At 44.7% G+C, this 23,683-nt stretch overlaps 2 protein-coding genes across 2 annotated transcripts; one reads left to right on the top strand and one right to left on the bottom strand.

The window, feature by feature from the left end:
• Positions 1-1,303: 1,303 nt before the first annotated feature.
• On the bottom strand, positions 1,304-2,053 carry LOC133891239 (uncharacterized). Its single transcript, XM_062331949.1, has 2 exons — positions 1,751-2,053; positions 1,304-1,648 (listed from the first exon to the last, which is right to left on the bottom strand). The coding sequence occupies exons 1-2, from the start codon at positions 2,051-2,053 to the stop codon at positions 1,304-1,306; spliced, it is 648 nt and encodes a 215-aa protein (XP_062187933.1).
• Positions 2,054-22,728: 20,675 nt separating this feature from the next.
• Positions 22,729-23,277, top strand: LOC133891237 (uncharacterized). Its single transcript, XM_062331948.1, has one exon. The coding sequence runs from the start codon at positions 22,729-22,731 to the stop codon at positions 23,275-23,277; it is 549 nt and encodes a 182-aa protein (XP_062187932.1).
• The last annotated feature ends 406 nt before the right edge of the window (positions 23,278-23,683 follow it).

The raw sequence follows: 23,683 nt of genomic DNA, 5'->3' as shown, positions 1-23,683 counted from the left end.
CGGGTAATCCTACCGCTCGGGCATGAGTGGTTGGGACCACCTAGCCCCTGGTTCCATTGCCGGGTTTGGAGTGCTCGGGTGCTAAAAGGACGACCTGGGGGCTAAAGCACTCTACAGAAGGGAATCCATGTTCTCGGGCGCCCTGAGCACCGGGGCATCCACCCTTTCCTGGCCTGGTCGGCCGAAAGGTTGACACTGACTCGGTAAGTCACTAAAGTCATGTGAATTTTCGTTCATACATACGTAATAAACTATTATTTCCAAGTTATCCTCGGGACCCTCTTGTGCTAATCTGCTCAATGAAGCGATCTCCTAGCGTGAAAAACCCCTCTCTCGTATTCGCCTTTCTAGAATGACAAAGACAAACGGTAGTCGGTGTACCGCACAGGCGATGATCGCTGACCTAAGTCCTTTATGATGGGCTATGGCACCCGTCTGGCATGGCAGTACCCCGAGCACTACCGAGACTCTGGGTTCTCGGGTAGTCCTACCACTCGGGCATGAGTGGCCGGGACCACCTAATCCCCGGAGTCGGGCTGTCGGTGCTTGGCCTGGTTAGTCCTACCCCGAGCACCACCGAACCGTGGGGACTCTTGGTTGCATTTCCGCCTGCGCGCATCTCCGATCTATTTGTTTGAGAGGTCGCGAGACGAAAGACGTTTATGAGTCGCGGTGGGTACCATGCTATAGGTGGACTCACTTCCAGAGCAGAAGAGTTTTGTGTCTATTTGTGTCTATTTAACTCAGCAGCCGTGTACTCGCAAGCGCTCGGGGGCTGAGTGCTCGGGGCCTGGATGCTCGGGGACTGTCGAACACCAGAGGATCTCGGGTGGTCCTGCTGCTCGAGCATGAGTGGCCGGGGCAACCTTGTTCTCAAGGGTGAACTGCCGGTGCTCAGCCTGGTCAATGCCTCCCAGGACATCTGTACAAACAAAATCAACGAAGAAGAAGTACAAAATGGAGTTCCATTACAAGGACGGCTTCTAATACACTGAAATGAGCCAATCAGCAGGGAATCACTCCTATAATTACAACTTTAAAAAAAAAAGAAAACCCCTAACTTATTACAGGCTAAGGAGGAGGTCACGCATCATCGCCACTATCACTGCCTAGGCTCGGCTCCCGCACAAGAAACTCCGCCACTTCGGTGGCGACATCGCGGATGGCTGCTCGGGCGGCGGCTTCCTCCGCCTCCACCATGCCCTGCCGGGCTGGCTCCAGCCAGGTCTCGGCTGCGACAGCAGGCGAGAATGTGCTCGGCTACTCGTTGGGCTAGCTCACAGCCCTCCTGGGTCGCCAGCTCCTAGACAGCGGCAGGGAGAGCCTCGAGGCGCCGGGTGATCTCCAACAACCCAAGGGCGAGATGGCCTAGCGTATCCAGCCCTTGGGAACCCACAGACACGGACATGAGCCCGGCTGCCTCCACGGAGTCCCGCGCCTGCCGAATGACATCCTGCATCATTGCCTTAACATTCGTTTGCTCTTTGTAGACAGCATCAAGATCCTCCTCAGCTTTCTTCAGCCGAGCTTCAAGACCTTTGCCGCTGGTGGTGCTGGCAGGGATGTCCTTCACGACCCGTGCCTCCTGGAGTTGGGCAGCCACTTCGGTGTGGGCTCGCTCGAGTTGCTCGGCCTGGGCCTCGATGGCCTGCTCTCAAGCAATTAAGCCTGCCTCTTGTTTGGTGATGTTCTCCTCCCGGGCACCAAGCGCTGACGACGCCAGATCGGCATCCATCTCGCGCAGCGCAACCTGCTCCTCCCGGCGGAGAACGTCGACGCGGTCGCGCTCGAGATCATCGGCTTGGCGGCGGAGGTCTGTTTGAGCGGACCTCATGTTTTCCTCCCCCTTGTCGACCGTATCCTCCCGTGAGGCAACCTCCTGCTCTCGCAGGGCAAGCTGCTCCTCGCGAGCGGCCAGCTCATCGGCGTGCTTCTTCGATGCCTGGTCGCGCTCCACTATGAGCTGCTCCAGGCGGTCGGCCTCCTCCTGTGCAGCGACGGCCTCCTCGCGGACCTCCTCCAGGGCCTCCCGCTCCACGGCCAGCTCCTGCATGGACCTTTCGTAGGCCGTGCAGGCCGTGGCCACACGGGTCTCTAGGAGTTTGTGGGCCTCCTCCAGCCGGCCCCTTTCGTCGATGAGGGCGGTTCACTCCTCTTCGAGCTCAGCCCTCTCCGCCGCAATGGCCGCATCGAGCCACCCGATGACCTCCCGGGCGCTCCCTAGCACCTTGGGGAGGGGTTCTGGGCCTGGCCAGGGGATGGTTTAGAGCTGGGTCCCCTCCGAGCCCTTTCAGCAGAGGTGTTTGAGGACCCTGACGGCGGCCGCGCCAGCGTCACCCTTGTCGCGACGGCCTCCCCTAAAGTTGGTTGCTCCCTCCCAGTCAGAGGGCTCGGGGCAGAGCCAGCCTGGGCTCTCGACTTAGAGATAGGGGAAGGCCTCCGTTGCTCGGGAGACGTCCGGCCTCCTGCAGAGTCCTTGGGCAGCCTGGAACGAAAACAGATCAACCCCCAGCCAAGACACGAGCAAAATGAGCTTGAAGAAAAAAAGGAAAGATGGGCTTATGTGGTTTTTGGCATGCGGTATCGCATCGGAACTGCGGGATCTGGAATTCTGGGGCCTTCGGCTTGGGTTTCGGCCTTCTCCTCTTCGGGGGTGGGCTCTGGCCCCTGAGCCATTATGAACTGGTCCCAGCATCCGCCCCGGAACCTGCTCCCGAGGGTTGGCCAGTACGGTCGCCGGCCGTCGCACCACCAGCCGTCGGTCGGGGTTCTCAGCACGGAGATGACGAAGGTGATGACAACAAAGAGGACGAGGATGGTTGGGGGATAAACGACCAGGGACGCTTCCCCTTGTCGCCCCGGCTCGGCGGTCTGCCACCGTCTGCGGTAGTGCCCTACCCTCCGTGATCGTCCGCCCCGGGAATGTGTAGTGTCCCGGGGTCTCAGCGCATCGTGCGGTCAGTGGGCACCTTGGCGTCAAAGGCCGGCATCGACTCCTGCAGAGCCGCCCAGCCCGGGTCTGAGCAAAGCGCCAGGTCTTTGCGTGGTAGGACCGCCAGGGCGAGGTCTTCGACGACGGTCACCACCTTGAGCATCGCCACCAGGGCCCCCTCGTTGAGGTTCCCGCCCTCTCCTACACACGTCCTCATCACATCACGCGGCCCGATGTACATCCAAGCGGGATGGGCGCGTTCCCTCAGGGGAGCCAGCCGGCAGCGCAGGAAGTCGACGACCACCATTAGCGAGGTAAGCCCCGCCCGGCGCAGGTCTTCGATGCAGTTCAGCACCGGGCGCAGGCAGGCATCCTTCGTGGGGGCAGACTCCCAAACTCGTTTGTTGGGCTCCGCCGGTGATCGGGGTAGCAAAAGGAGGTAGTGGGGGCTAACGTCGACGTAGACCTAGTCCCGGCACTAGTCGTCCCACTTACCACGCAACACCTGTGGGATGTAGGCGTCGCCGAGTCCCTCCCGTAGGCAAAAATTGCAGCAGCCCACGACCTCCACATCGTCCGACCCCTTCTTCTTCCTGGCCGCTCAGAGGATGAAGAAGTGTCGGAAGAGCACCACAGACGGCGGCACCCCTACGAACATCTCGAAGAGGTGGGCGAAGACCGCTAGGATCGCCACCGATTTCGGGCTCAGGTGGGCCAACTGGACGCCATAAGTGTCCAGCACTTGCATGAAAAACGCCAAAAACAGCGGCACCAAACCGGCGGCCACTAAGGAGGCAAAGATAACAATCTGCCCAGGCCCACACGGGGTGGACGGATGGGTGGCTGGCGTCACCACTGATGCTCCCCACTGGCCAGCAGGGACCATAAGCTTCCGCACCTTCTCGGCACCGTCCTCGTTCAGGAGGCGGGATTTCGGCAGAATGCCGCCAATGTTCGAGGCTTCCCGACGGCTACCTCCTACCCTTGGCATTTTTAGAGGTGGGAAGTGCGTTGGAGGTGGCTGGAGTCAAGGTGCACTAAAGGTTGAAGAGAAAGCTCCCAGTGCTCAAGAATGATAAAGGTAAGAATTGCAACGGCAACAATGGCAACGGCAAGAATGAAGATTGAGGAAGGTAACAGTCCGTTGCCTCTTCCCTTTTCTATCGCTGGGAGTTCAAACGCCTTATTCCTCAGCGCAATAAGCGAGGCACATCTTTCTCCATCCGCGTGGAAGCCTGGGGCGTCTCCCGCCTCATCATCACCTTGCTCAATATTCAAAAGGGCACGCGGCCTTTTGGCTCCTCCTTGGACCATCGCCTGCCGATGGGCCCGGGGGCTGCTGTCGGTGATATGGGATCTAGGGGTTCCCAAGTCCCAAGGCCAGGACAGCGCAGTGCCACATGGCGCGTTCCCTCGGGGACCACCTCCCCAAGGGCCCGAGGGAAGCCGGGTTCGGGAGGGGGTGCTCGGGGCCAAGAACGTCAATTAATGCGGCTGGGACTGACGTCTTCAGTACGACAGGTGTGGGGGAGAGTGGTTGGATATGACCATCTACGCTCCCCATTAAATGCGGCATTGGGCCTCCCATCGATTGACACCTCATCGTGGAGTCCCTGCGGGGTCCATCGGCATGGGGCTTATCGGGTCCTCAGGGAACTCTGGGTACTCGGGGACCAACTGCTCTTGGCCCTGAGCGCCCACTCCCGGACCTGGCTCTTCTCGGGTCCTCGGGGTACTCTGGGTACTCGGGGACCAATTGCACTTGGCCCCGAGCGCCCACTCCTGGACCTGGCTCTTCTCGGGTCCTCGGGGAACTCTGGATACTCGGGGATCAACTGGTCTTGGCCCCAAGCCCCCCTCCCAGACCTGGCTTTTTTCGGGTCCTCGGGACACTCTGGGTACTCGGGGACCAACTGTTCTTAGCCCCGAGCACCTCCTCTTGGACCTGGCTTCCCTCAGGCCCTCGGGGAGGTAGTCCCCGAGGGAAGGCGCCATATGGCACTGCGCTGTCCTGGCCTCGGGACTCGAGAACCCCTGGATCCCATATCACCGATAGATATCAAAAAATGATGGGGCAAACAACGCCTCAAGCTGGGATAGAGTCTCGACCACGTGTTCCTGCATCTTGTCTAGCTTGGTCAGATCGATGGCCTTTTGTGATACCGTGTTGAAGAACGAACACAGCTTTATGATTGGGTTTTAGACCTTTGGCGGCAGAATACCTCTAATTGTAATTGGAAGCATCTGTGTCATCATCACATGACAATTATGAGACTTCATGCCAGTTAATTTCAAATCTTTCATGTTTACTAGTCTCTTTATATTGGTGGAGTAACTGGATGGAACTTTGATGCAAGCAATTGCATATTGCAATTTTCTCCACCTTGCTCAGACTGTAGCTAATAGGACCAAGATATTTGTTGTCTTCTTCCATATCTTCAGGATGTAGATCCTGTCTGAGTTTCAAACATTTCAGGTCCTTCTGTGCTTAGAGTGTATCCTTTGTTTTGCCAGTTATGTCTAGTAATGTAACAATCAAGCTATCTCACTAGTTCTTCTCAATGTGCATGACATCGATTGCGTGTCAAACCACCAAATCCAGCCAATAAACTAAGTCATAAAAAACAGATTTCTTTTTGAATATAGGATCTCTAGGATTAGATTTTCGAACTGGTGTACTAATGTGTCCCTTTCCATGGATAACCCTAAGTTCCTTTACCATCTCATATACCTGTCTTCTATTGCAATGCTTAGGAGGTGATCAAGTCTCAACTTTCTCATCAAAAGCTCTCTTGTTGCTGCGGTACAGGTGATCCTTGCGAAGAAATTTACGATGACCTAGGTACACCATTTTTTGGCTATTCTTCAGCCACAAGCTCTCCATTTCATCCGAATAGTGCACACATGCACATTAGCCTTTAACAGTATGGCCCGCTAGGTTGCCAAGGGCTGGCCAATTCTGGATTGTTACGAACATCATTGCGTGTAGAGCAAAGTTCTCTCATTTGTATGCACCCCATACCTGCACAATATCGTTCCACAGTATTACAAGATCTTGCATTAATGGTTTTAGGTAGACATCGATATCGTTGCCAGGTTGCCTCGGCCCTGGTATCAGCACCAGCATCATAATGTACTTCCACTTCATACACAACGAAGGAGGAAGGTTGTAGATACATAGAGTCAAAGGCCAAGTGCTATGACTACTACTCATGTTGCTGAATGGATTCATCCCATCCGTACTCAACCCAAATCTTATATTCCTCACATCTTCTGCAAAGGGCTCCTTGTATTTCCTATCGATCTTTCTCCACTGCATACAATCAGTGAGGTGCCTCAGCATTCCATCATCCTTGCGCTCCTCGGCGTGCTATCACATCAGTTCGGTATGCCTTTTGTTCACTAATAAACGCTCCAAACGGGGGACTATAAGAAAATACCACATCACCTTGACGGGAGGCCTTTTATTCTTTGATTCACCATCAATACCATCACAGTCACACTTGTACCATCATGCACCACTGGCGAGACAAGCTTCTAAGTCTACATACTCTCCACGATACAACATGCAATCGTTTTGACATGCATGTATTTTTTGCACTTTCAACCCCAATGTGCACACAACCTGCTTGGCCTGGTACGTGTTTCCTAGCAGTACATTTCCCTATGAAAGCACTTTTTGCAAGAACAACAAGAACTCTATGAAGCTTGTATCAGACCACCCGTTGCTTGCCTTCAATTGTAGCAGTGAAAGCGCGGTACACAACTTTGTGTGCTCCTTCTCGTAGCTCGGAAACAATGGTATTTTAGAGTGTTCTACCATACGTTGAAACTTTTGAAACTCTCTTTCATCAGTGAAATTCCCCTCCCCATCGCGCAACATCTGCTCTAGATTATCGGCGTCGGCGTCGGAGTTAACGTCGACCAACATCTCCTCTAGATCATTATCAACCAACATATCTCTGGCAGACGGCATATCACTATATCCGTCAGCCAGCATATCGGTGCACAAGTCTTCATCTTCTCTACTAATGTCTTGCCCTTCCTGTACAATCTCAGCTTCACTGCGCTTCATCCAACGAGTATAGCCAGGCATAAAGCCCATTGGCATCAAGTGGGGATGTATCTGCTGGGTGATAAAAAACTGCTTCTTGTTATCGCAATCGACGCATGGACAAAACATGTATTGAGACTATGTATTTGACTTGTGCGCTGCGGCTTGTACTAGGAAACAATCCACGTTGTTCTTGTACTCTGCGTTTACACGGCTCGCATCGTACATCGATCTTCTGTCAATCTATAATTATATCATTATTATAAATCCAAATTCATAACATCTAGAAGATTTTACAATCACCAACAAATAAATTATATCGTCATCTCCTACCGACAATAGGTCCGGGTTAGAGGAGCTGCCTTTTGCATGCTTCCACATCCGCTTTCGATCGAGTATTTATTGGTGCTATTCCTAGAAATTTTCTTTATTATTCAGCCCCTTATCTATGACTCATTAAGGAAACATGAAAAATTAATACGCTCATACATAAAGTTTCTATATTAGGGCTTGCTAATTAAATAAAGTATCAAAATTACTACATACCTAAATATCATGGCAAAATTTTCTAATTCATTAAAAATCAAAATAAGGCATAAAATTAACTTTGGTTTTTAAGGTAACATTTTGAGTTAAAAGGCTAATATAGGTTTTAACTTGCGGATTTCAACTTACTTGAGCTCAAGAGGCTCCTAGAAGCTTGCTTGCTATTTGGAAAAAATTCAGGGTTCACTTACCAAAAAATTAAGAAAAGGCACATGAGCAAATAGAGACGAAAGAAGAGATTTTGTTTGGATAGCTAAAGAGAGCTCATATAGGCCTTCTTCTTGACAAAAACTGAGCTTGAGTGGTGGGGGAATTAAAAGGGAGAAGGAGTGAAGTGGGTGCTGCCATGTGAGAGTTTGTGAGGGTGAGAGAAAGTTCTGATCGAACTGTCTGTTAGCTCGAGCTTGAAGAAGGTGGAGAAGGAGGGCATCACTGGTGGCTCATTTAACCAGCCGGCAGTAATGTTATGCTATCGCTGTCGGTTGATGGATTAAGCCGGCAATGATGAGGGAGCAAAGCATCACTACTGGCTTAATCCATCGACTGACAGTAATGACACTAATCACTATCGGTTCATAAGCCACGTGGCTGATTCTTCCCGCATAACTTACAAAACGGCAATAATGCCACCACTACCAGTCCATTAGAAACCGCAGTGATAAGCCGATATATAAGCCTGGTTTTATAGTAGTGACAGTGGCCACCCAATCCAAATCCATCGGCCAGGATTAGATCGATCTGTACAGATTCGGCCGGGAAGACCCTAACCATCCGATCCAAGATCAAGGGTCTGGGTTTAATGTATCATGATCCGGTCAGCTGCCCTATTGTTGCCGCCGTTGTTAACCACGTCAGCAATATTGCTTACATAGCAATACCGATCTGCACCACCTGAGCTGCTACTTCACCCCTCTGATACACGTGGTAGTCTAGTAGACAGCTAAGTAACGGCCACGTCAATGCTTATCACTAGCCACGTTAGAGCTACGTCAGCCTCTTCTACTCACGTGTCAGTGCCACCTCAGGAATTTTTGCTCACATGGCTACAACATCACCCTACCCAGTCAACCTTTCTATTTTATTTCTCTACTGACATTAGCATGATGTCATGCTTGTGCAATAATTAGGACTTCTAATAATAAGATAATTCGATTAATTCCATACATTGGTAAATCATTTGTTAAATGTTTTCTTTAGTAACATAATTCTAATAATTTTGGAAAAAGCAATTAAATCCGTTAATAATTTGTATATTTTTTATCTAATAAATAGATAGATAATAAATATGTTAGATCCTATTTGTCAGAGCTCTAGCTCCAAGATCCATGCATGATTTGGAGTTTTGTACAATAAAATAAAGTAGTTTAAATTTCTATTTTCAATCATAAATAAGAACAAGATACCTTAACCAAAGATCTTCAATCTGCCGACAGGTCTAACAAACATGCCCTTAATGTTGTTTTAATTAAATAAATCCAACAAAAATGTTTTCTAGTATAAAATAACACTTTCAACTAGGATTAATTTGATAATATTTTTAATAATGTTATTTGATTCTATTTAATGTTTCTATATAGTTTTATAATTCAAATAAATGCTAATAATTTTAAGAAAATCCTAATCACATAATTTCATCTGTAGTTAATCATTTTGTCATGTTTTAATCTTTTGAAAGCTATAACTTGTCAACCGTAGTTCCGATTTGACCCCTTCTTTCGTCGGAAGGTTTGAAAATATGATCTTGTGTGTGATGATGTTTGCGCTATTTAGTTCTTTTTGGATTTTGGTGTTTATGTGTTGCCTTTTCACTTATGTTTGCAAGCAGACGCTAACGTTCTGGAGGAGCTAGAAGGACTTCAAGACAAGGACTTCGCTGAAGACCCAACTGAGTATTGTGAAGGCAAGTTGTGTTCTTAAATATATTAATTCTAGTTTTGTAATGTTTTTATTTCACAAATATGCATGCTAATAATATTGCCGGGAATCCCAAGAGTTAGGTTTTACCCTAGTTTTCCTTTACCATCCTTGTCACTATGGTTATTGTTTTGGTTATGGAAGAGTACATGATGCTTAGCCTTGTTTTGGGATGGTGATCATGATAATGACTCAACTGAATATGATAATGGTCCTATGCAACAATGATGATATAATTTTTGTAGCAACATGAAATTAGGATTTGAGCAATGGTTTGATGAGGCTGGTATATGATGTATAGTTAGGTTTGAGGTAGTCTTGCTCAAATCTAAGGACCAGTTTATGGAGTGATCATTCCGAAATAACAGTACAACCACTAGCCTGGTATGGGATGGGCCTAGCCAATTAATTTGCACACTCTCAACATTGTGTAGACCATCTGGTTGTGTGGAACGGAAGGTGTACTTGTAAGGTTTCCATTGGCACAAGAGGGGGCTTCCGAAGTGGAGGGTGTACTCCCACGATGATAAAACCTCAGCGGGTAAACACATGTTGAGAGGGGCATTGTAAAGACTTTGTAGTAATTTCCTGTCTGCATATCTCGAAAGTGTATAAGTATCTAGCTAACACAGGTAAAATGACAATCATGACTTGTAGGTAAAGTGTATAACCTCTGTAGAGTGAAAACTGAATTTTCAGCCGTGCTCATGGTCATGAGTGATGATTAACCCTCGCATGATTAGAACTTGATGATATAGTTTGTATGGTCAACTGTGGTGGTAGGAACCATGGTTGAGGTGTTGGTCAATCACAATGGTGAACCACGACATAAAAGGTCATCACTGCAAGTTCAAACCATTTGTACTCAACCCAAACCTTATATTCCTCATGTCATGTGAGAATATCTTCTTGCATTTTCTATCGATGTTCCTCCATTGCTTGTCATCAGTGAGGTGTCTGAGCATTCTATCTTTCCTGAGCTCTTCGGAGTTCCATTACATCAACTCGGTATGTATATTGTTCACAAACAATCACTTCAAATGGGGGATTATAGGGAAATAACACACCACCTTAGTAGTCTTTTCTTCTTACGATTCACCCTCACATCATCATCATTGTTCCGCCGCTTATAGCGTGATGTTCCACACATCGGACATGCATCTAATTATGCAAAATCTTTGCGATACAGTATCCAATCATTTGGACATGCATGCATTTTCTTTATTTCGAAACTCAAAGGGCATACAACCTACTTGGCCTAGTACGTGGTTTCAGGCAACACGTCCCCCTTTTGTAGCAAGTCACCCAAGAAATGTAATAACTCATTGAAGCTCTTCTCTGACCAACTGTTGCTAGCCTTCAATTGTTGCAGTGTCAGCATTGTATGCAACTTTGTGTGCTCATTCTTACCGTTCGAGAATAAGGGTGTTTTAGAATCCTCTATCATACGCTGGAACTTTTTGATGTTGTCACTCACTGGTGAAGCCCCCCTCCCCATCACGTAGCATCTAATCTATGACATCTTCATCGTCACGAACCAAAGTATCTTCAAACGCTAGCATATCATTGTCCTCATCAGCCATCATATTGTTGCCTCTATCATTTTCAACAGTGGGTTGTACATCATGTTCAAACTCCTCATCTTCACTATGTTTGGTCCAATGTGTATAGTCAGGCTTGAAACCCCTTCGAAGCAAGTGTGCACAAACCTGCTATATGCCTGAAAATGGGTTCTCATTCTTCCAGTCATTGTATGGACACCATGTATAGTGTGACTTGTACGTCATGGCAATGCTTAAAAAAGACTACATGGCATTAAAAAACTCTGGGCCACTACGGTCAGCATTGTACATCCATATTCGGTCCATGTGTAATTTTATCAATTATTATAAATCTATTGCATTAATATGAAATTACAATCAATTTAATTAATTATTATCAACAAATAGAATATAATGCTAAATAATGATAAATAAATTAATACCTGGAATATGAAAATCTAAAGTCAATTATCTTAAATTCACTAAGTCAATTGGAGCTCTAGCTCCTTAAAAATTCATCATTATGGAACAAGAACCTACTTTCAAACTCTAGAGAAATCTAACAACTAAACATAAGTACAAATAAAATGTAGATGAACCTACTTACCTAAATAATATAAACCTCGATTACCTTAAATTCACTAAGTCACTTGGAGCTCTACCTCCTTCAAAATTCATCACCATGGAACAAGCACATATTTCCAAAATCTAGAGCAATCTAGCAAGTAAATCTAATTACAAATAAAATGTAGATGAACTTGCTAGCCTTGGAACACCTAGGTCATGTGGATTTCACCAAATTTTGAAGCCTCACCATGCAAGCTTGCTACAAAGAGCCACCATGTCCCGAGTAGAGCAGAGCTCCTCTATTCTGCTCAAGGGATGGAACCATTAAATACTATGACACATCACTATCGATCCATGACATCAACCGGCAGTGGTACTTGTTTATCATTGTCAATCCATGACACCAACTGGTAGTGATATAACATTGCTGATTCTTGTAACCAACTGGTAGTGATAACACAAGTATCACTACCCGTCTATTATACGAACCGATAGTGTTGTTTCATTGGTGGTTCTCAATGGCTCACTTATTGATCAGTGGTTGGACCTTGCGAACTGGTAGTGATACCTTATCACTACCATTTATTTTTGAACCGACAGTGAAGAGGGGGCGCAGATGACTCTTTCTGTAGTAGTGGTGGGAATTGCGGTTGAGGCTGTTTGATAGTTGGTCAACCTTGGCTATGGGAGTCATGGTTGAGGTGTTTGTTTAGTCAACCTTGATGGTGAGAACCTTGGTTGAGATGGTTAAATCAAGATGGATGGAATATTGAGTTAGAAGTTATTAACTATTTATTCACTTAATTTATTACTCATTTTCTACTAGTTTTGAAATAAATGTTGCTTTTATGCAAAAGAACCATAATAGCATTATTCATGTTAAAGCCTTCATATGCATTATTAACTCACAACTTGCTGAGTCCGGCATGCACTCACACTTGCTACAACCAAACACACTCAGTTAGGAAAGATTTTGAAAACTTCATGGGAGAAGGTGCAATCTAGGGGTGTGTTCTCCGTCGTTTACCTGTGGATTTATTAGTGAAAATGAAGACTATGCTTAGGCTCTGCTGCAATGTTATTGGCTCTTCGACCCCTGAAGGTCTCATTGTAAGACATTTTATCAATTAAGGTATGGATATTGTAATGATTATCATTAATGAATTCACTATGTGTTGGGATTGATTCCTGGGCTCAGCACATAGACAAGATTGGTCATTTTTTGGACTATTCTTGAGATAACCCCCATTTTCGCCCTCTCTGGTGACTTGTACCCATTCATCCCGCCACTTGCGTCAGCTCATCATGCACTCACCGTGCCTTCCACATCCGGAACCACTTGGAGCCAATACTTGGGCCACTTTGGTAATTGATCCCTCTCTTACGCACTTCTAATGCCATTATTCTAGATTCAAATAATTCAGAACCATCTTTTTGTCATGCGTGTCAGCTTAGATGACATGTTTGTCTTCCTTTTTCAGATTATGTATAATGAACTTGCAAATCCTTTGAATTATTTCATTATGATATGTGGACATCCCCTATCACCGGCATATCTGGTTTCAAATATTATTTGGTGGTTCTTGATAATCTTACTCATTATTACTAGACTTCCCCCCTTAAACTCAAATCTGATACTCCGCCAACCTTACAACAGTTCCATGCATATGTCGCCACCTAGTTCCACAACAAAATTCAAATATTCAATGTGACAATGGATGCGGGTTTGATAACCATGCTACCCATGCTTTTCTCTTTGCACATGGCACTCACCTTTGCCATTCTTGCCCCACATGCCACAGCAAAATAGAAAAGCCGAGTGCATCATCATCACCACCAATGACCTCATGCAATAATTTCTTCTTCAAGCATCTCTTCCACCATATTACTGGGTTGAGGCACTAGATACAACAACCTATATTGTGAACCAACATCCAACAAAATACTCCCCCCAAATATGACCATCTCAGAGTCTTCGATTGTCATTGCTATCCCAACCTATTCGCCACCATGACCCACAAACTCACCCCTCACTCCACTGAATGCATCTTCATTGGCTACCTAGAAAATCACAAAGGCCATTGATGCTTGTACATCACAACTAATCTCATCACAACTAATCTCATCACAATATCTCGTCATGTGCTGTTTGATAAAGCATCTTTTCACTTCGCTTCACACACACAAGCTACATCTACCATGTACTCAGCTTTTAATGCAGATTATTCTGCACATAACATCGCTAGGCATCTAGCTGGTCGCTCCTGTCATGATGCCCTTCCTCGGTGCCCTTGCAATAGTGGCACCCCACCACGGCGCTAACCCCTGTCCCGAAGCACCATTCGTTGTCCCTACACTCATGGTTCATGACCATGGCATGGCACCCTACCCTGGCACAACACCCAGTGATGGCGCAACGCTAGCTATGGCACCCAGTGTGTCACCTAACATTTGTACCCACAACCATGCCAATTGCTGTCGATACCATCACTTTGTGTGAGATCATGTGATGAAAAATTGGTTTGAATGATGGAATTGTGGAGCAAACTGATTTAGCTTAATGACATTAGGATAATATTTTTGAGTTGCTAAGATTTGGCTTAATTATGCTTATACGCTGGTGTTAGCATAGAGATGATACAATATACTCGTGTGAGTAGTGTTGTGTGAACTGATCTTGAGCCAAGTTAGGAAGGACTTGTGCTCATACTCGTTTGTTATTTGATTCATGTGTAGGTGTTGCTCGAAGGCAAATATGGTCGATGATGGATTAGTGAACTAAGTTCAAGGAGGGTTTAACAACTAGGTTTAGGAGGAATTGAGGTTGTGGTGATCGAGAATGTCATTCGGGACGTTCGAGCTGAGGGAACAATGCATATGGAGACAAGGTTTCATGATGGACGTAGGAGGCGATTTGATCGTGTGAGGATGTGAAGACTAATTCATGTTCGAGTCGGAGTAGGTACGAGGGAGTTATGTGGTGGCTAGGCTTGAGACAAGAGTTAGTGTCATCTTCGACTAGGCATAAATCTATTGAGTCACATATTCGATTGACCTGATTCTTATCAGAATAATTTTGTATTTGAATTTAGTTTCCGCTGACCAACTTTGAGGGCAATCGGATAGCTGGATCTTACTCTACATCAATTTTAGTTGAGTATGTGCAATCTATCTCGAGTGGAATACCGAGTTTAAGTATATTTTCGATTTGGGTGAATTAATCTTTGAATTTGGTTTCCACAATCATTCACCCTCCTATGATTGCCATATTAGAGTGTAATCGATCCTACAAATTGTATTAGAGCTTTAATCCATTTTAATTGATCTTAATCATTAATTAGAAACGTAGCTTCAGATAGGTATTCCACAAAATCTTATATTTTCGATGGTGTTGATTTTCAGTTCTGGAAGGTGAAGATGGTGACCTAATTCAAGCACATGGCTTTGCAATTTGGGAAATGGTCTACAAGCCATATGTGGTCCTGGAGAATAATGAGGCAAGTAGCTAGGCAATGAACTTTGTCATCCAAGGCTTGGGAAGGAGCAACTTTGACCAAGTGATACATCTCAAATTAGTGTACGAGGTATGGAAACCACTCTATGATTACCATGAAGGTTCATCTACCATTAAAGAGGTACATCAAGATTTATATAAGAAAGAATACATGAAATTTGAGATGAAACCCGGTGACTTGATGATTTCTTTGCTCGCTATAATAAGATTCTTAGCAATCTGCATGTTGTTAATGCTGCATATACTGATGCTGAAAGTGCCCGACAACTGCTAGGAGCTTTATACATGTCGGTATGGGAGATGAATGTGACATCTATTAGAGAATCTACTATCATGAGTACACTTACATTATATGTTCTTTATTCCAAATTGAAAACGAATGAGATAGATGTCTGTACTAGGAAGAACGCTAATAAATCAATTGCTTTGGTCTCTCAGCCCAGCATGTCTCATATTGAATCTTCTTCATCAAGATTTTCATTATCTTCGATATCTTCACTAACCGATAATCATCTTGAGTTGATTCCTGAAGAAGATTTAGCACTAGTCTCTACTCATTTCTCTAAAGCACTGCAAAATGTGCATATAAGGAAGAGAGGAAGTGGAGGTCCTCAAAGATGCTATGATTGTGGTGATCTCAACCATATTCGTTCCAATTGTCGTAAGCTTGAAGATAAAGCATCAAAGGAAAAGGAGAAAAAGAAGCATCATTTCAATGATAAGAAGAAGTAGAGCTTTCTCAACCGTAAGGTTGTGCATCAAGTTCTTTCAACACTTGAACAAGTCAATTTGAGTGACGTTGATTCGAAGAGCAGCGAGGATGACACAATATCTAAGAGCAAGACATTTCATGATTTGACTCGGTTGTGTATCATGGCAAGCAACAAAGAAAATTGCACTGAGGATAAACTTGATAGAGATGGTAACGAGGTATTACCTACTTATGATGATTTATATAATGTTGTTGTTCGTCTTGGTACACTCTTTTGAACCCAAAGATGTTTCATATGTATTAACTGATGAATCTTGGATCAATGTCATGCATGAGGAACTTGAAAATTTTTAACACAACAAAGTCTAGAAGCTAGTTACACCTCCTTCGAGTACTAGATGGGTTTTCAGGAATAAACAAAGTGAGGATGTTGTTATTGTTAGAAACAAAGCTAGACTTGTTGCTCAGGGTTTTACACAAGTAAAAAGGCTAGATTTCTGAGGAAACTTTTGTTCCAGTTGCTAGGCTAGAAGCTATTAGAATTTTTTTAGCTTTTGTTGCATCTAAAGGCTTTAGATTATATCAAATGGGTGTCAAAACGGCTTTTATGAATGGCTACATTAATGAAGAGATTTATGTTAAGCAACCACTTGGTTTTGAAAATCCTAAATATCCAGATCATGTGTACAAGTTGTCTAAAGCTTTGTATTATTTAAATCAAGCTCCTAGAGCGTGGTATGACAGGTTAAAAACTTTCTTACTTGAAAAACACAGCTACAAAAAAGTAATTAGTACCGGCTCTAAACACTAAGAGTGCCAGTTTTTGAACTGGCACTGATTACTCGGTACTGATAGTCCATAACAATTACTGCCGGTTTATGAATTGGCACTGATAATGAGTATTAGTGCCGGTTCATAACTAGGAATCGACGCCGGTTCCTAGTTATGAACCGGCACTGATACTCATTATCAGTGCAAATTTGTGAGTTTAGCCAGCAGTGTTGTTGTTTTCCAGAAAACAAAAAGAAAGAAAAATCTACTAGAAATGAGGTGGCTTGATGCATCGAGCTAGAGCCACCTTCATTCCAATCATCTCATGCCAGTGAATATTACAATCATCTCAAAGAGCAAACCAATTAGAAGCATTTAGTAATCATACCATATTACAATCATCTCATAAAAGCAAGTCAAATAACATCAGCAAACCAATTGGAATCATTCATGCACTCTAGCACAGTATGACATATTTGGTGCAAGCAAATAACATCAGCTAAATTCAATACCAATTTTATTACACCGTCAACACCCAAAACTAACTAAAGAACCTAGCACTAGCGATAGTTCTGCTTATGCTTCCAGCCTTCCATCCTCTCCTTCCAGGCCACGCTCCCGTAACCATAGGTGGCTAGATCCTTGGGTGGGTCCATGGATCTTGGTTGATCCATAGGAGACTGTGAAGAGGAAGACGATGCACCAAAGGGTCCATAGATCTCCTTCCAGGCCCGTACCGAAGACAAACATGACTGTTCCAGCCAGAAACATGCCTGGAGATGAAACAAGTAATGCAAAATGGAAGCCATTACTACAAATCTGAACATGTGGTGATGAAGCAAGTAGGCACCTTAAGGAATCATGGGACGGAGCCGACGAGCAAGTCACCGATGGCGACGAAGGTCTAGAAGTGGCAGGTGTAGTTGACCTTCTCAATCCATGCCTCCAGCTCTGACCTGTACACCATCCCAAGTAGCCCCACCGGTCAGAACTGCAACCTGCGCACACGGTGGTGGTTGTGGTGGCCTCCGAAGCTCACTCGCCCACCCATCCTTGGTCTCCACACCCACCCGCCGCCTCGTCCTTGGCCTCCACGCCCACCCACCCAACCGTCCTCGGCCTTCACGACCACCCAACCATGGGACTCAAGCAGCATAGCGAGAGGCCAGTGAGGGAGGCTAGTGAGGGGGGACAGAGGCCGATGAGGGGGGGGGGGGGGGGAGAGAGAGAGAGAGAGAGAGAGAGAGAGGGCAAGGCCTGTGAGGGACTGAGGGGGAGAGGTTCCAATGAAGAGATAATGAAGAGAGAAAGGAGATAAGCCGGACCTGAGCACGAGCAAAAATTATGATGTGTTAAAATTTTGGGTCTGCTGAAAGTATCAATGCTAGTTTGAATTATAAACTAACTGTGATACTATTAGTGTCAGTTTATAATTCAAGCCAAAATTGATACTGAGTTACAAATTGGCACTTATCATTGATCGAGCATGAGGAAACCGACACTGATACTTCATCAGTGCTAGTTGTAGTCTAGCTAACACTCACGACCCGACTCGGATGACTTGTCTGTTGTAGTGAAAAGTTTTGTAATGGGAAAAGTGGACAAGATATTATTTGTGCTCAAGCATGGTAATGATCAACTATTTGTTCATATTTATGTAGATGATATCATCTTTGGTTATTCTACTTATGCTTTGGTGTCCCAGTTTTTAAAAACGATGAGCATGTAACTTGAGATGATTATGATGGGTGAACTAACGTACTTTTTGGGTCTTCAAGTCAAACAAATCAAGGAAGACACATTTGTTCATCAAAGTAAATATACACGAGACCTGCTACGACATTTTGAGATGGAAAATAATAAGCCGATCATGACACCTATTGGAGCAATGATGCTTGATCCTGATGAAGATGATGAGCCAGTTGATCAAAAAGAATATAGAAGCATGATTGGATCACTTTTGTATCTTACCACTTCAAGGCCAGACATACAATTTGTTGTACGCTTGTGTGCTCGATTTTAAGCTTCCCCACGTGCTTCACATCGACAAGCTATCAAATGGATTCTTAGGTATCTTCATGGCACTCAAGACTTTGGCATATGGCTTTCTATTTTTTCTTGTATTAACTTAAGAACTTTTCCCGATGTTGATTTTGGAGGTTGTAGAATTGATAGAAAAAATACATCTAGTACATGTCATTTCTTGGGGATTAAATTTCAAAAACCTACAACTATTTTGACACATTGCAAAAAAACTACAACTTATAATGCTCATTTAAAAAACATACAACTATTTTGACACATGTTTCATCCTCTGAAAATAGATGGGCCCATGGTTAATCCTCCTATTACATGCCATAGAAGATGAAAGGTGGGCACATGGTGAGAAAGTTGTAGTTTTTTGCAACATGTGTTAAAATAGTTATAGGTTTTTGAAATTTACTCTTTCACAATGTACTGCTAAATCTAAATATGTAGCTAATGCTAGTTGTGGTTCACAAACTTTTTGGCTAGTTGCTACACTAGCACTCATCCACACCAACAGCGCCGATGTTGTCTACCTCCTCCTCTACATTGATGACATACTACAAACAACATCCATCACAACCCTACTCCAATGGATCATCACCAACCATCATTGCCAGTTTGCGATGACTTAGGGCCATTCCACTACTTCCTCGACATCTTAGTACGTCAAACTTCCCATGGAATTTTTCTGTCAAAAGAAAAATTTGTCGCTAAGATACTGGACTGTGCTGCCATGACCATGTGCAACCCATGCGCGACCACCATCGAAGCTCACTCCAAACCTACATTGTACAGAAGTCTCACTGGTGCTCTCTAGTACCTCATATTCACCTAGCCCAACATCACGCATGGCGTTCATCAAGTGTGCTTACATATGCACGATCCACAGAAAGTAGCATTTCTAGCTAATCAAGCACATCATGTGGTACATGAAGGGCACTCTAGGACACAATCTCCAACTATCCCATGGTTCCTCTCATGATTTAATCATGTACTTTGACACCGACTAGGCCAGCTACCCTATCAATCGCAATTCTACATTTGGATATTGTGTCTTCCTTGGCGACAACTTGATCTCATGGTCCTCCAAGCGGCAACACACTGTGTAATGCTCTAGCGCTGAAGTTGAGTACCACGGTGTTGCCCATGTCGTTGCTGAAGCATGTTGGCTACACAAGCTCCCACTACCACAGAAACAACAATAGCAGACACAACATCATAGGTAGTTATTTCAAAGCCACTGATAAATTACACACAAACGGTTGATAGGAAAAAATATCTGTGATATTCCCAGGCATCTAGGAGAGCGAGAACACAAAAACAATTTTAATAAAAGACCGTCTATGTGTAGATGACTACTAGACACAGACAATTTTCCTGAAAAATTGTTTGTGTGTTGTTGAACGACACAGACAGATTTGTATGAAAAACAATCTGTGTCAAGTAGCTATCTACACACAAACAACCTTGTTGAAGATTAGTTCCCGACAATATGTCTATAAATTGACTGGTTACAGGGATTAATTATGAGACGAGACACACGATATATACAGGTTTGGGCCTCCGATTGGAGTAATACCCTACGTCATGTGGGGGTGTTGCTGCTATATATTGATGATCTCGAGTACAAGCAATGTGGCTTAGATTATTAGAAGGAGTAGATCGGATCTAATCTAATTTAGGGCTAAAATTACCGAGTAGCCCCTCTGTTGGGGTCTTGATGTGCTTGCCTCTCTCTTCCTTCTCCTCCCCCAGCCTTTCTGCCTTATATAGGGGTGAGACTGACTCCTATCCAGCCGTAGTCGATAGGGAGTTGTCTTCCTTGATGTCTAAGTAGATAGATCTATTTTTGATACTGATCGTTCCGAGTTGAGTAATGAATCTAAACCTTCCTAGTATGTACCTCCTTGATTCCGGGTGTATCAGGTACCGCTGATTCAGTTCCGTGATATCTAGAGCTACATAATATGTGTTGTACATATCCTATCTGTTTATGTACTTCTTATGCGCATATACCCCATAGTTAGATATTTGATAAACCTTTTATTAAAACTATCTATGTGTTCTCACTCTCAAATAACTCACATCATAGTCTTACCTCATGACTATGTCAAAATTTGTTCTTTTGATCTTTTCTGCTCAAATGTTTGGATGATTATTTTGGTATCTATATGACTTTGAATGAAAATGTTATCAACTAAAAAGTTGTACATCTCATTGAGTTCTACTTATATAAAGTTTTTCTCCATCTAACTCAGAATGAAAAAATTTGTCTAATCCATGTAGTGTTCAGTAAAACAGCCATAACTTTTGTATACGGAGTCCAATTTTGATGTTTCACCCCTACGTTGGAAGCAAACAAGTAGGCACATCTGAAAAAAATAAAGGTGTTTATACCTATACCTTTCTTGAGCCCTAACAAAGGATCGGAAGATACTTGACAAGATCTCTAAAGTTTTTAGTAAAAAAATGAACCTTCTCCAATTTACCTGAAAATTTTTGAAGACACATTGGTCCATCTGAAGTCAGTACTGTGTATACATTTAATCAATCCGAGTTACCGAACTCACTATAAAAATCTTTGAATTTGCAGTTTTTAATTTTGTGGCATTGTGTGTAGCTTTTTCAATCATTCCTAGTAGTTTTACACTAGATCTAGTAATTTAGTTTGTGATCTAGTATGTGGTTTCTTTTGATAGTCTTTAGAAATTTATTTGTATACCTATATGGCTTCAAATAAAAAAAGTGATCAACTACAAAGTTGTAGATCTCATTGAGGATTATAATCTTCATATAAAGTTTATCTTCATACGACACCGTATGAAAATGTTATGAATTTCCAAAATGATTTACATTTAATAAGGAACTGACAGTCAATCATTAGTGACAAGTTATAGCTCTTCTAGACATAAACTTTTTTATTAAATATTTGCCTATGTTTAGATGAGTAACACAGGAGAGTTTTATAGATATCCGTTTGTAGTATATATTTTAAAATTCATAAAATATTCACACGAAGTTAGATGAAAGAAACTTTTTATACTAAAATTAGTTTCCAACAAGATCTACAATTTTGTAGTTAACAACTTTTCATTTTAAGTTATTTAGCTATCCAAATAATTATCCAAAGTTTTAGACAACAAGGTTCAAAAGGATAAAATATCCTATTGCTATCTGTAATAATGTACATGTGAGATGGTAAGAAGCTACGAGCGAGGTATGAGGTAACGGTTTCGATGCCTAACGCGCATGTTTTTGTGCAAAAAAAATCGCGTGACTTTTGACTTGCGACTCTGGGTGGCCTGGGTACAAAAATATTTTATTTTTATTTTCCCTACATTGAAAATATTATTTTTTCTAAAAATAATATCATAGTGTTATGTCATATTACAGACGGATGGTTACCCGTTTGTGACAATCTTGAGATCACAAACACTATTGTCGCACAAACGACTTCATTCCCTGTCTATGATATGTGTTAAAAACCATCCGTGATAGCTGTTTCTATGGTAGTGTCCTCATCGCTCCCCACCGACCATTGACTAAGGCTACGATCGTTTACTGCAACAACATCAACATCGTGTAATTCTCCACCAACTCAGTCTAACACCAATGTACCAAACATGTGGAAGTCAACTTGTATTGGGTGACGATCGTGTCCTACACGTTCTCTTCAGTACATAGATATTTTCACCAAGGGTCCGCCAACTACCATGTTTATGGATTCGGTTCAGTCTCAACATCCGCGAAGCTCCAAGTTAACACTCCGGGAGGGTGTTAGAATATACAAGCTTGATGTCGCCGATATCCCGGCCGTGCGCCTGATCTCCCGCGCCTGATATCCATATCGCGCACACTGTTGACGGTCCGGCAACAGAACTGACAGAAGATGCTGTCCCTGATCTGGCGTTGCTCCTCTAGATTTGGCGCCGATTCTTTCCAACTAAGAACCAACTCAATTAGGCAAGTTGTAATCAGATTGTTAGTTGCGATGTGTAGCTCATGTACATCTATATAAGCACCACGTGTGACAATGGAAAAGATCATGGCGTGATCAACCTAAAGCTTCTACACTTCCACTTGCCTATCCCTTTGCAGTAGCCTTAGATCGAATCGTTGGCGGTACCGTACATATATATTTAAATCTCCATGGAGTCCTCTCGTGCTCCACCTTCTTCACACGCAAGCGGCGGCGGCGGCGGCGGCTATGGCAGTGGCAACGGCGCTCGTTTGTTCCCGTGCCTCTTCTGCAGCAAGACGTTCCTCAAGTCGCAGGCGCTTAGCGGGCACCAGAACGCGCACAAGAAGGAGCGCGTCGCCGGCAGCTGGAACCCCTACGCATCCTTCGATCACTACTACGTCACAGCGCCGGATCCGTACGCCGGCGGTGCTCCCGCCACGACGCCCGTGGCAGGCGCCCCGCACTGCGGCGGGGCAGTCACCGGGGTGTTTGGTAGTCACGCTGGCGCCACGGCCGCGGAGGTGTACAGGGCCACCCCCGTGCTGCGCCTAGAGCTGGAGAGGTGGACCCACGTGCCGATCCGGCACGGCGGCGCCGACCACGATGGCGACGGCTTGATCAGAGACGACGTGCTCAAATGGACCATGGATAAGCAGGCGCTCGCCAAGGCGACGACGGACACCGCTGCTGCATGCTCCGGCGGCGGTGAGGAGCTCGACCTCGAGCTGAGGCTCTAGCTGGCGCGACGACGATCATGAGCTAGCGTACACTGCTCATGGCGCGACGACGATCCATCACCTTGTAGATGGTTGCCCACCTAATAAATCATCGCTTGCTTGTTGGTTGCTGCATGCATGCATGTACGTACCTTATTGGATACTATATGGAGTATATATATTAATAGGGAGCTTCTCCCTATCAGTTGACTGAAAACTTGGTAAATGTCCGTCACTCATCAGGACCATTGGATAGAAATCCAGCCATCAACATTCTCCCTTCTCTCTCCACCCCATTACAACTACGTACACAAGTCTCACCTCCACGAGCAGCGCCGCCCCTCACCTGGCCCCTTGCTCCTCTGAGGTCCGCCAGCGGCCGCCTCCCCCATCTCTATTGTCGCCCAAAGCGGCAACTAGCGCAACG

The sequence above is a fragment of the Phragmites australis genome, chromosome 14 (assembly GCF_958298935.1).
Source record: "Phragmites australis chromosome 14, lpPhrAust1.1, whole genome shotgun sequence".
In the NCBI taxonomy this organism is placed as follows: Eukaryota; Viridiplantae; Streptophyta; class Magnoliopsida; order Poales; family Poaceae; genus Phragmites; species Phragmites australis.
This window is presented reverse-complemented; position numbering and strand designations above follow the sequence as displayed.

Coding starts and splice junctions, on each gene's coding strand:
- LOC133891239 (XM_062331949.1), bottom strand. CDS start 2,053: ATGCAGGAGCTGGCCGTGGAGCGGGAGGCCCTGGAGGAGGTCCGCGAG. Junction 1,649..1,750: donor TTCTCCGCCGGGAGGAGCAG/GTTGCGCTGCGC, acceptor GCTTGAGAGCAG/GCCATCGAGGCCCAGGCCGA.
- LOC133891237 (XM_062331948.1), top strand. CDS start 22,729: ATGGAGTCCTCTCGTGCTCCACCTTCTTCACACGCAAGCGGCGGCGGC.